Here is a 13,412-nt window from a genome sequence, read left to right as displayed (position 1 = left end):
ATTCAATAGTCGCATAGTATATCATAATTTGTGGCTTCTAATTCAAAATTCATTTTTTTTATCCTTATCTCAAGTATAAATATTGTGTTATGATTTAGTTATCTTTAAGAATAAATTTGCATTATATGTCACAAAATTTACTATATTGAAGTGATGTTTTAAGAAGTTTAGCAAGAAAACTGTGTTTTGACTTTTAATTTTTCAAGATTTTCACCAATTTCATAGTTTCTGTTCCAATTTACAATGATAAAAAACACCTTTTTTTTATTTTTTATTTTTGTCCACTTATTTACGCTAAGAGTTAGAGAAAAGTGAATAACTGGTTGCCTACTGCCGAACAAAATCTGCATGTTTAAGAACCGCTGACTTTCACCCAGGTCAACAGGTGTGCCGCGCTTACGCATAATTCTCGGACTCAACTCTCAAGAAAAAAATATTTCAGAATGTTTTCTTTAAAAACTATGAAGTTTTGATGAAATTAAATTGAAATCAACCTTGAAACTGATAAAACAGAGCAAATCTAGATTTCCTAACTCCTACTTTAGCAACTGTGTTATCGATTGTCAGTTCATGACAGTTGACGTTCCAGATGGCATTGCGTGCACCATCTACCTTTAAGTATATTTGGATATAATCTAATTTCGTTAAAAATTAGATAAAAAGTTTAACAATAAATAAATTAGGAAAATGTGAAAATGCGAAATGGTCTCCTGGTTAAGTTCTTTGGTGTAAGGTGTTTACAAATATGACATCAACCTCAGCATCAACACCAAAAACTATAAAACATGTATCGGGTAAGTTTTGTTGTTAATGTTGACAATTTTAGGGGGTTTCAGTGGTTTTTGTTGTTATTCTTTAAAAACAACACCACTTTATATAATAACTTTGCATCAAACATTACTACATACCAACAGGACTTGTCGTCAATGACCTTTTGATATTATAATAAATCTTCCTGTCCGAACGTTATTTCATGTAAATTTCACTTAAAATAAACACATGGGTTTGTGTATTTTTGGTTGCTAGGCTCCTTTCAATATTCATAACTGATTTTGGTGTCATTGTATTTTTATAGGCCACTCTATAATCTAATGAAAAGAGTATGTTTTGAAACCCGGCTATATAAATGGAATTATTGATTTAGTTTTATTGGTTATCATTAAATCGATTAATTTCTTATCTTATTTGATGTGTCGGGAGATTAGAAAACGACCTTTAAAAAATCTCAACTTTTATGATCCAGTTTGCTAGTCACCTTCAAGTGTTCAGAAGACTTAAATCACACTTGTTCAATTCGTTGTGAATTTGGCGTAGATAACAATGAATTATATTTATTTATTTAGGGTTAATAAAACCATTTTGCAGTTCTAGAGAATTGATACAAATTCACCCTAAAGGTTACAATATTTACAAACTTTGCACGATCGTGCATTGTACCCTGGACCCCACATTTGTAACAACAGTATTAATTAATCACACCATGAAAATGAAGATATTTTTTTAATTGCATTATCGTTAATAAAAAGTGATTTTATAGGTCAAAAATTAATTCAATAAAGTCTTCGTCTACCCTATTAAGCGACTTAGTCATCGTCATCGTCAACAAGAGCAGCAATTGACTTTCCAACATTTGTCATTGTTTTAATTTGAGCGAAAATTTAATCTCTTGTTGCATAATGTACTGTTTTTTTCTCAAAGTTGTTCCAACAGAAATGAACTCAATAAAAACGCATTTTCCTTTGTTGTCTAATAAACTAATAAGAAACCACATCCTCTTCCAAATGTTAAATGGATGTCTCAAATATTACGATAAGTTGTGTTACCGTATTTGAGTCACATGTATGTTTAACAATTTCGAAAACATTTTTAGGCGCTTTAATATACTTTTTCCTACGACCCCATATGAAAGTGGCGTTTTTCACATGGTTAAATGACTCCGAAAGTTGATGTTTTTGTACATCCATTTCCGAAAGTAAAAGTCACTAGTGTGATATGAATATATCCGCACAGACCTGTCAAAATTGACAGTTATTTTCAAATACAAATGTAACTTCTGAATTTTTGTCCCAAATATCTAGACGATTCACTCTAAAACAACATGCATAATGGTAAAAATGAGTTGGTTAGGTCGTTTTTGACAAATCAGTTTTGACAGGTCTGTGTGGATATATTCATAACACACTAGTGACTTTTACTTGCGGAAATGGATGTACAAAAACATGAACCATCTAAATATGTGAAATACGTCACTTTTTTATGAGGTTGTAGAAAAATGGCATTTAGAATAGATAAGAAATGAACTACTGTCGAAACTTATGGTTTCTTCCTGATGATGAAAGGTCGTAGGAAAAATAGTGTACATAACTCGTCGGAAAGTGTCTTTCTTGCACTCGTGTAATATCTGCACTCGGCTGGCGCCTCGTGCATCTACTTTTACACTCGTGCGAAATTGGTCACTTTCCGTACTTGTTATGTAAATATCTATTTCTCCAAATGTCACAAAAAGTCACTATTTTTTAGTCCGTTTTAGACAGTAAAGTAGGCAATTTTGTTATAAGTAATGAAAAGCGCTCGTTGACATGGAAACACTTTTGCAGCCTAGGCAGAAAAAGTACTTTTTGTGACGGTTACTATTTGAGACTTCCATTTTGATTTGTTTGAAATTCTTTGAAACTAATATTTTTCACAGTAAATGTCATCGATGACAGCTACGTGCATACATAGCCATCCATGTTTTTAGTTCAATTTCAAAATTAATTTTAAAAATATACACTTTACAAATTGCGCTTTTTTGGCTCATACAACTGCGGGAATTCCCGTGAAAATTATTGAAAGACGCAATGGGTTTTTGTGACTGAATTGTTCGCATTAAGTAAATCAAAGTATTTTTTTTATGAAATGTGTTCATGATTATTATTTGTTTTTCAAACATTTATTCTGTTCTTCTCACGGTTTCTATAGAAAACCTTCGATTACGACACAGGTAGATTTCCCAGAGGACAAATCAATTCGTGTCTAATTGGCATCAAAAATTACTCTCATGATTGTCTAAAAATAACTACAGGCTGGACACCGGCCAGAACATGAGACCATGTTCGCTGAGCTTCAAACTCTACCTCCAATTTAATTGTCTGAAATTCTAATTCTTTCTTCTCAATCTTAGATTCCGAACTATTTTTATAACGCGACTAATTTAAACGACGCATTATCTTTCCTTCCGATTTAATTATCCGAATTGTTTCGATGTTGTGCGAAATTAATTTTAGTTTGAAGTCATTCGTAATTTTTCGTACAAAAAATCCGTCAGTTTCGTTTTCGGAGTGCTCCGTATATCAGTGCAATGCCAGATTATGACGATTTATTTTATGAGACAAAAGGAAGAACACGGAAATACAGACTGTATGATGGGAAAAAGTGGAGTCGGAGGAGGTGGACGGTTCTGTTGTCAGTTCTGCCCTTAGATGAGGATGAAGGTGAGGTGTTTCACTGTAAATTTCTCTTTATTTCAACATTCGATATTACCATAAGCCTTTTGAATATCCACCAGGTGGTATTCTTTGATTAGTGTGGGCGTTCAAGTAGTCATCGTCTTTATAACCGACACCAAGCAGCGGATTACCATCTGAAAAACGAACAATACAATACAAAGTGTTTTAATTTAGTCTCAGACTAAAACACTAACCTCTTCTCTTGGAAGGCTTGTTCTTGAATTCATCATTCGAGCTGACGCCTATTCCCGTAAGAGGATTTCTGAACTGACCGGGTTTAGTGCCCTCAACACCATCATTCGGACATATTCTGTTCTTAATCGAGGGCTTGTGAATAGTCTTCGAGGGTGCCCCACCGACCGAAAATATCGTAGATGGTAAATCTTTTGTATCATCGAAAGAAAAAATATGACTTTTATTTTTCACTTTCTCCTCATTGTCGTCTACATGCTCGCTCCGTGTTTCACCAGCGCTCTGTAACGTATCAATTGTGTCGTCGACTGTCGGTGTTTTCAGCTCGGTGTAAATGTTTGTGATTGATGAACCATCGAGTTCTTTATTTGCTTCACTAATTGCGATGTTCTCATTTGGTTTTGATCTGTTCAGTTCGTTCACTGAAGATTTAGAAACGTCACTTGCAACGTTTTCTGTTGATTCGCTTAGATTTTCGGTTGTTGCAACGTCCGTGTCCCCCATAACTGAAATTCTACAGTTGTCTATCTCAACATGTGTACAAGGATTTGACTAGAATAAGTAGCGTGGGTGATGAGCAAAAAATAGGAATGACAGTATTAATGTTTGAGTTAATAAACAAATGCCGTCCATAAAATTATAAACGACTGCTTTATTAGGAGGTTAGAGATAAATAATTAGGTTTTGGACGCGAATAAGTAATTAAATTACAATCAGAAGGCGGATTTTTTGTCACCGAGATTGATAGGGCTTGTTGCTCAGCCCGACACTTTTTTACGGTTTGTATTCATAGAGGGGCGTGGGGCTTACCTTCAAAACTGTTGAAATTTGATAAATTTGATAATTTTCATTTGCATACTTGTAAACGACAGTTGGAAATTAAACGCCAAATTTTTATTCAGATGTTGCTATAGAAATGAAACGCTTTCCAGAGGCGGAAATTCTTTAATTTTTTTCTCATGAGGACCATTCTTTTAGTTTCTTTCATTTTTTGTATTATATGTCATTTATGTCAATTTTTGGATTCCTTTACATATTTCTTCTTTAAAGTCGTTTGTCTTTGGATCTTTTGTACTGTTGAGGTTTCTAAATTGCTATAAAGTGTCGGCCAGTATTTTCCGTGTTAGACATCGCTTTAATTAGTGCAAGTTTATTGGGCGCTACAGTATTTTTTAACTTTTAATGACAGACGACTATAAACTGTATACTGGCTGCTATTACTATAATAAACTCATTCCATTGCTAAAAATATTTAGTAGACAACTCTAAGAAATTAATGTTGGTAAACACACAGTCACACCTTTCAATAAAAGTTTGATACGAAAACATTACTCACTTTCGATGCTGTAAGATTGTTGTTGTTTATATTATTCTGACTCATTTTATTTCTGAACAAATTTAAACTTTTACCTTCACAGCGTCCAAGCGAATTTTGAAATTTTAACGTTGGCATCTCTGCTAGTTCTGTCAACGCAACTCTCGACAGTTTGGGGTCAATAATTAATGCAAGGCTACCAATCCAATTCAAATTCTAAAGCTTCCTTTAACGATATGTGTCGTCAGATTGCATAATTAGACAAAATAAATAATTATTTTATGTAATAAGCACTAGCGCCACTCTGAGGTACCAAATTGTAGGTCAAATTGTTTAACTCAAATATGCAACGAACTTTAAACTGTGTACATTTGCAGCAGTTGCTTCATATTTCTAATTTCATTGTTTACATATTACCAAACAACACATAAATAACTCGAGAATTAAAGCCATTAAATCCAAATCCAGAGCAGAAACTCGTATTATGAACCGTAATAAAGTCCATTAGCTCTCGTTTTTTTATAAACGAGGCGTATTTTCTCTCCTCTCCACATTCCAAGTTTTCGAGTATGTAGTACATATTTTATAGTAAACTTTAATAGTGTTCTGTCTGATAAATGTTTTCGACACTCTCTCTTGCTGTTCTTGAATGGAATGAGCTACTCTGATGCTACGTTTTCAACACTGTGTGAGTTGTTTTTAAATGAATTTTCCCCCACTCGTAACAGAGTTTCTTAAATCTTTCTTTACTCAGTAACATTAACATTTGCAAAGTGCTGAGGCTGAGGTGCGCCTGTAAAAGTAATGTATTTGACAGTGATGTTTATTTATGTTTTTGAACGTAATGAAACTGATCAAGAATCATTCATTAGGAAATAAATTTATTCGATAACAGGTAAAAACAACATTTGTTTTCCTGATTACCACCTAACTAATTACTATTCTTGTTTTTAATTTCTGTTTCCTTAATAACCGAGGGGACGTCATTGTTGTTAAATTCATTGTTGACTCTTTTTGTAAAAGATACAAATATGTGCATGTGTAAAATTTACAAGGCGGTGTCTGCGGAATTAATTTGTGTGACTGGAAGTCATTGTAATGATGTATTGCTGACAAATCATACAGCGAAAATGGCTATACGCGAACAACATGTACCATATATGTACTACTTGAACATCTAAGATATGCGCTCTGTGCGTTTCTGCGCTCATTTTATGTCAGTTAAGAATGTGGTGTGGCTCAAATAGGATCACGTTAAGTGTAATTTAGAAGTAAGTTTCAATTTTCTGGTGCCCACAATATTGTCTTGTTTGCGTAAAAAAATTTACTGCTGCGTTGTTTATTTTAAGCCTTTTATATCTAAGGTGGTATTACACTCACCGGAAAACTCGAGACATTGACTAAAACATTTTAAATTTTTTTACGGAACCACCGATCAAATTACTTGTAATTACTTAATTAGTCATTTTTACTAAGTTTGCGGTTTATGATGACACATACCGGAAAATTTAGAAACGTTTCATGTGACCAGCCTTTCAACTTGTAAGGAAGTAAACCCCCCATAACACAAGTGTTTCTAATTACTAATCTCTTTTTTAAGATCAATGTTTTCGTCTTGGGTACCAGATCTAATTATAAATAAATCGTAAATATCTTGTCGTGTTATAGTAATGGCTCTAAATTGGTCATTATCGCTGTAGACATACGCATAATCATAACACTTGAGTAACTGGACTAGTTTAAAGATCAAAATCAGGATTTTTAATTCAAATTAGATTCTTATGCGTTTTCTATGATTTTATTTGTATTTTTCAGAAAGCGACAGTCCCATTATCTCCCCACTGGCGGGTTCAGGCCCTGGCGGTCATAAACCATCATTCAAAAGCAACAAGCTTGCAAGACGCGCGCGTTCTTTCAAAGACGACTTTTTGGGTAAAATATCACAAATGCGGAGTCCCACCGGACCGGGGGTGCGCTCCCACAGCCCGAAAGATCGTCCATCCAAGGTAGACATGCCAGACCATCTATATTCAACAGCCAAAGGTCCCATTCACGAGTTGGATGTTTTATGGAAACAAACCCAAGCAACTTTGAAGCATTTTCGAGATGTGGTTTCCAAACAGAAATTAGAAATGTTACCTGGGAATGGTACGATAGTTTTGGATACAGTATGGCAGATTAATTTGGCTGTTCGATCATCAGTGGCGTCGGATTCTAGTAGCGCTATTTTTTCAGCTACGAATCACATGTATCAGAGTGTAGCTAGACTGATAAAGTTGTGTGATGATGCTTTAATTGATAATACGAGCAGTGAATTAACTCCGGAAAATGTTACGGAAATAGTATCGCAGGTCGAGACAGCTGTACAAGAACTTATAAGGTTAGCTCAAGAAAAGATATCTCAACAACAAAATAGTTACAAAACAACACCAAGATCGTCGTACGTTAACACCAGTTTAGATATGCCGTCACAACGAAATTCCTTACCTGACATTCCTTTGACACCAAGAGAACGACAACTTCTTGAACAAAACTCTTGCGGACCACCATTGGTTAGAAGTAGTCACAGTTCGGAATCTATTTTAAGGGATTCAAGTCCTCCTCCAAAGCCGCCCCTGCCTGATGGGTGTGTATTGATACTAATTTATGTAGTTCAAAATATGAGAAGTTTTTGGCGGGGATTCCTTGTCTATTTTTATGTTTTTACATTAAGGAATTTCCCACATTTCTTCTCTTAAATGCGCATCATAATATTTTGTGTATGTTCTATGTATAGTATGAGGTTTAATTGCAGTGTTTTGTTTAATGTAAGTCATTCGGAGCCAAATAACTGTATAACGCCTCCACCTCTGCCACCAAAAAAGAAGAACTACAAGACATATCGTCCAAGTGAGGAATGCTGCAGCATGGAAAACTCCCCTATTGCGTCTAGTTTAGAACGGTAACTCAATTATTTTACTCTTTTAAATCTCATTGAGATCGTTCCAGAGTATCGTTCAGATCGAAATCACCAGAGGATTCTATCTCCCTGTTATCAGTAAGCGCCGGTAGTTTAGACTCTATGCTAAATCATTCACGGGGAGAAGAAGACGAAGAACTGAAAGTCATAATGGACACAACCTGTGATGGGGAAGGAGAAAACCACACATCAGATATCTTTGGTAAGGTCGAAATACCGTAAATACTGAAAGAAACGTAACGAAACTTTCCAGGGGCCAACGGATCTTGGGAAGAATCGTCTTTGAGTTCGAACGTTTCCACCCACACCGCCGACCACCAGTATGATTACAACCGATTTTCCAACAGCGACTCTGGTATCGTATCACAATCTTCACAGTCGTACAGATCGTCGAGTTACTCTACAAGAAGTTCCCAACAAAGCTCAGTTAGTTCGCAGTGGGTTTCCCATCAGCAGATGACGAAACAAGCGTCATCTGAGACTGTTAAGACAGAAACTGATGGACAGATGACTATCAAAAAATTCAATCAAAAGACTAGTAGCAGTAGTAGCAGCAGCAGCAGCTCGTTGGTGTCGACTGTTATGAGTGCAAGCCAACAAAACGAAGATTGTACTGATTGTTTGGTACCACCGGCAATTCCTCAAAAGACGCGGAAGAAACAAGAAAGACAGCCATCACCTTATGATAATGTACCTGATAGTAATTTAGGTGAGGAGGGAATAAGAGAGGAGCGAGTTTTTCATGGTTTTTTACAGGAGGAGAACTTTTGGTTACTTGTCAAATGCATCAGTCTCATCAGAGTCTTTCAAGTAACACGAGTGTTTCCAGCACAATAACACAGGATAGCAATAAGCCTCCACCTTTACCGCCTAAGAAAAAACACAGTAAGTAGAATCTGAGGGAGTTTTATCATAGTAGGAATAAAAAACAATAGTCATTAGACTCGTAAGATTAGATTTTTTTAATGTAATTAAATTTGTTCATAGTGTTCCAGTCTGTGGCTTACTCTGGTAAGTAAGCCGCTAGAAAGAACAATTTTGGTTTATCGAAGAAAACTGTCAAGCTTTTATTCTTTTGTCTTGTTTCTTCTGCAGACTAACTTAATAGTTTGAGCTTTGTGATACACCACTTGGTTTGTAACTGTATTGTGTTTGTGTGGTGTTTGCTTCTTATGTTTATGTAGTTTAGGTTTACACTAGAAAAATAGCTACATACTTGCATATCATACATTTTTATAATCACTGAAGTCTACAGAGCGATTCTGAAGTAAACACGTCTAGAATTAATTAAGGGCAGAACTTTTGATTTGTTTTGTGCATGAGGCGTTTCTATTTTCCACAGCAATACAATTTGATCTGTTTGAACTAACAAATGAATTTTCTGATGCGTGCATAACACTGAAGCAACGAAAAATTGTTTTTCCAGTAATGGCGTATATGGAGATGTTTGGTAACTGCTCCCACGCCAACGAACAAGAATTTATGAGGCACTCTGTACATATGGTTCAAGCGCATTGGGGACAACCATCTACACCGGGTCTACCGACGACGCAGTCCTGTTCATTTAGTCATACTACACATATTTCTAGTCAATCATCGTCACACACTCAAATTCAGGTCCTAAATGTTCCACATTCCACAATGGAACAAAGGTATAATATGACAACAATACTCCGCATGCCCTTTGATACAAATTTTTCCTTCGCGAATCATCCAACATCTAAATAATACATTTTCTCATGCGTAGATTATCATCACCTATGCATTCACCGAATCCACCCATCATAATGGAATCAAATTCTCCTCCTCCAGCATTACCACCGAAGCAGCGACCTAGAATCAGTTCGGTTAAAGCGTCTTCGCAACCGCCGCCAAATGAAGTTAAACCGCCACCATCTCCCATTAAAGCACTACCTGATTTATTGGAACACACGACGAATTCCGTGCCGAGAACAATCACAGAGGATAAAAACGAAATTAATGAGGGCAGTCGGGATGTGGATTTAATGGAAGAACTCAACGTGGATGAGTGGTTGGTTATGAAGAAGTCGGATGAAGACGGACCTGACATACGCGGTGGGCCCATTGATGCTTTGATTATTCAAGCGACGAAAGCGACGAAAAATGGGGGTAAGTCTAGTTTTATTGCTGCTAGAGGTAACACCACAATTTAATTATTTTTGCAATATTTATAAATAAATTAGTACAGTCCTCGAACGGTGCGATTTTTATTAATATTAATTAGTTAAAAGTTTTTTGAATTTTTTTCCTATCTTGATCGGAGACCATTTAAAGTCTTTATTTGTTTTTGCTTCGATTTGCAGAAGAAAAGGAGAACGGTACGTAAAAAATTAATGAAATGAGTCGATTTTTATTAGTACTGTGTCCTAATTCCACTTTTTTATACACTCAAACACTAAACGTTGCACTCTTTCGAAATACAAATTACACGTAATGCCTGTAATAGACCCCAATAAAACATGTCTTACATTTCTATTTATAGTCTGTGGTCGTTTGTAAAAATCTGTTATCAACTGTACTTACAGCGTTTACATTCCGCCCATTAAAATGTTCTTTTTTTAGTTTTCATATACCAAGAGGCATTCTTAACAACCTACCGCACGTTCATCACACCTCTCGACTTAATCAACAAACTCATAAAACGATACGAATTCTTTTCCTACAAACCTAACAAGAAATTACGATCTGAGGCGTTTGCTTTGATTGTTCGAATAGTAAATGATTTAACGTAAGTGTTATAACTGTTTGTTCATTAATTCTCTAGTAATTCTCTAGGGTGTCCGATCTGGATGACGAATTACAATGTAAATTAATGAATTTCGTACAACAGTTGATTTCGTCAGGCGAAATAACTCTAGCTAAAGCCCTCCGAGTAAAACACTTGGAAAGATACGAGGCGAAACAAACGAGTTTACGATACACGAGTGTTGTTACCAGTTTATCTCTGAGTGCCAGATCCTTCACTTTATTAGACTTCAAATCCGAGCAAATCGCCGAGCAGATGACTCTTCTTGATGCAGACCTCTTCATGAAAATTGAAATACCGGAAGTGTTGATATGGGCGCAGGAACAAAATGAAGAGAGAAGTCCGAATTTGACTCGATTCACTGAGCATTTTAATAAAATGTCGTATTGGGCGCGGACTAGGATTTTAACGGCGGAAGGAAAGGATGTTAGGGAGAAATATTTTCTTAAGTTTATAAAAATTATGAAACATTTAAGAAAAATTAACAATTTTAATTCGTATCTCGCGTTGTTGTCGGCGTTGGATTCTGCTCCCATTAGGAGATTGGAGTGGCAGAAACACGTGCAAGAAGGTTTGAAGGAGTATTGTGCACTCATCGATAGTTCGTCGAGTTTTAGAGCTTACAGGCAAGCACTGGCGGAGACGCAGCCCCCGTGCATTCCTTACATGTAAGTCAAGTTCACCGTTCTTCGGTTTGTCTATATTTTGATTTTTAGTGGGTTAGTCTTGCAAGACTTGACGTTTGTTCATATAGGAAATAGTAATTTATTGAATGATGGTACAATAAATTTTTCAAAAAGGTGGCAACAGTATAATATTGTAGAAAACATGAAAAAGTTCAAAAAGGGGTAAGTTGATAAACAGGGACGAATAATACGGTTCTTATACTTCGTTTTCAGTACTCATTCTTTCAAAAGAAACGAACGCATCATCCAATTTTTCCAAAACTTCGACGATTTCATCGGAGAAGATGCAATGTGGCAATTATCAGAGACCATAAAACCCCGAGGAGGCAAAAAAAATACTTCGTAAGAAGAACGAACAGCAATATTCAGCCATTTTGACACAGTTGATTATAATGTATTACTAATTTTTATTTCAGATTTCTATTTAAAAAAATTAATTTATTTTATACGTTATGTACATACTAAATATCAGTATTTTAAGAACTAAGCTAAGAGCAACTTCTAAGAACGACTGCGGAACATGTTCTATAGTTCCACTCACAATAGATTGTGCAATAAGCCATAAAAACCAAACATTACTTAAGACTTTTTTTTCTTTGTTATGTACATTCTTTGTCTTTTCAACGTCAAAATGACAGACATTGTGATACTCTATTAGAATAATACTGCATGTTGCGTTTCCTGTACTTTTATTCAGACAAGGAATTTTTATGCAACGAATTTTTTTTGGGCTTTTCCTATCATTTACACGTGAGTTGTCAATAAATTGTACGTAATTAAATATGTAAAACATCGCTATTTTTTCGAAGACTTCATAAATGTGAATCGAAAATTGGGAAGTTTAGTTTTACACTTTATGAAATTCCCAGTGTTTAACAAGTACAAAATTGTGTTAAATCTTTATCTTATAATCTGTGCCTAACACATTTATGAAGTGTTCCCAATAATTTTTCTTTGTTTATCTTGAATGGACTGACTTAGTAAATTCAACGACGTTACGCGCTGTACGAACACATCTTCCATCTGTTGCAACCGCGGATTGTATTTAGAAAACTTTACATAATATAATAGTTAATGTATGTGAAATTATCAGCATAATTGTTAGAAAAAAAAGTTAACTATTAGAAGGCCTAACTAAATTTAAGCTAAATACTTAAAACAGCTGAATAGACTGCTCTACTTAAATCATTTAAGTCGCCCCAAGATACAATTCGATAAATGTGTGACTTTATGTTGCAATATTTTTTAGACCAATGTTAACTGTGTTTTAGATTTTCAAAATCGAGATATTTTTTAAAGTATATCACTTTATAGCTCAATTGTATAGATAAATAAGATGGTTTTTATGTTTGTCTTTACAGAAATGTGCTTTATGAAAGCAGCCTTTTCAATGAGGATGTTTTACATATCATTGGTGTCAAAATGTACCAGATTTCTTTGATGGTCATTCACGAATAGTATTATAGTTATTTTTTTGTTTACTGCACATTTCTGTACTTACTGTGATGTTTCTTAATTCTTGTCTGTTTATATAACTTTTCTCATGCGTTTTTGTATTTATTTTATTTACAAATAAGCGCCCATCAGTGTCTCTCATCTTCACTTTTTTATTTTTTGTGAAGATACAGCGATGACTTTATTGTGAATCGAGTTTTGTTAGTTCAACCATTAGTAATAAATTGTGTAATGTATATACCTATATATAAATATTTGTGTAAATCTATTTATATGTGTCTAGTTTTTTTTATTACTTTTGATTGATATGTTTTGTGTACTTGTTTTCGAGTTATATACGCTAGTGTGATATTTTCTGTTAAGTATTGAATTAAATTTGTCTTTAAAAGGATTCGTTCAAGTTTTTATTCTTCGAAATGTTGAATCACTCCAAAGATGCAACCAATTATACAAACGTCGTTGATTTTACGTAAATATATAACTCAAAAATATTACGCATCGGAAAGAATCAAAATGAAAATTTTAAAAAAGTAACTTCAACAAGTTTTTA

General features: G+C 34.8%; 2 protein-coding genes across 8 annotated transcripts; one reads left to right on the top strand and one right to left on the bottom strand.

Annotated features, from left to right (window-relative positions):
• Positions 1–384: 384 nt before the first annotated feature.
• Positions 385–13,253, top strand: C3G (C3G guanyl-nucleotide exchange factor). 7 transcript variants are annotated; one of them, XM_088040305.1, is made up of 14 exons: positions 385–794; positions 6,811–7,621; positions 7,790–7,936; positions 7,984–8,156; positions 8,208–8,663; positions 8,711–8,839; positions 8,942–8,965; positions 9,381–9,606; positions 9,702–10,084; positions 10,279–10,293; positions 10,538–10,703; positions 10,751–11,389; positions 11,438–11,569; positions 11,621–13,253. In XM_088040305.1, exons 1-14 carry the CDS (start codon positions 746–748, stop codon positions 11,751–11,753), a joined length of 3,483 nt encoding a protein of 1,160 aa, XP_087896431.1. In that variant the 5' UTR covers positions 385–745; the 3' UTR covers positions 11,754–13,253. The 7 variants fall into 7 exon arrangements, with proteins under 7 accessions (XP_087896431.1, XP_087896426.1, XP_087896424.1 ...); XM_088040300.1 differs by lacking the exon at positions 385–794 and adding an exon at positions 3,281–3,473 and having other exon boundaries at positions 7,808–7,936; XM_088040298.1 differs by lacking the exon at positions 385–794 and adding an exon at positions 3,281–3,473.
• On the bottom strand, positions 3,428–4,386 carry LOC148172306 (uncharacterized). The gene is made up of 2 exons (XM_088040306.1): positions 3,683–4,386; positions 3,428–3,622 (listed from the first exon to the last, which is right to left on the bottom strand). Exons 1-2 carry the CDS (start codon positions 4,182–4,184, stop codon positions 3,519–3,521), a joined length of 606 nt encoding a protein of 201 aa, XP_087896432.1. The 5' UTR covers positions 4,185–4,386; the 3' UTR covers positions 3,428–3,518.
• Positions 13,254–13,412: the final 159 nt, after the last annotated feature.

The sequence above is a fragment of the Gnatocerus cornutus genome, chromosome 6, assembly GCF_029298725.1.
Source record: "Gnatocerus cornutus isolate USDA-ARS CGAHR chromosome 6, icGnaCorn1.1, whole genome shotgun sequence".
Classification (NCBI taxonomy): Eukaryota; Metazoa; Arthropoda; class Insecta; order Coleoptera; family Tenebrionidae; genus Gnatocerus; species Gnatocerus cornutus.
Note: the sequence above shows the minus strand (reverse complement) of the source record. Positions and strands in the feature narration are given on the sequence as shown.

What these genes read in the sequence shown, in the direction of transcription:
- C3G (XM_088040298.1), top strand. Translation starts at nt 3,341, where the DNA reads ATGCCAGATTATGACGATTTATTTTATGAGACAAAAGGAAGAACACGG. An exon ending in CATTCCACAATGGAACAAAG is followed by an intron (nt 9,607 to 9,701) that starts GTATAATATGAC and finishes TCTCATGCGTAG; the next exon opens with ATTATCATCACCTATGCATT. An exon ending in ATGAAAAAGTTCAAAAAGGG is followed by an intron (nt 11,570 to 11,620) that starts GTAAGTTGATAA and finishes CTTCGTTTTCAG; the next exon opens with TACTCATTCTTTCAAAAGAA.
- LOC148172306 (XM_088040306.1), bottom strand. Translation starts at nt 4,184, where the DNA reads ATGGGGGACACGGACGTTGCAACAACCGAAAATCTAAGCGAATCAACA. An exon ending in CAAGCCTTCCAAGAGAAGAG is followed by an intron (nt 3,623 to 3,682) that starts GTTAGTGTTTTA and finishes TTCGTTTTTCAG; the next exon opens with ATGGTAATCCGCTGCTTGGT.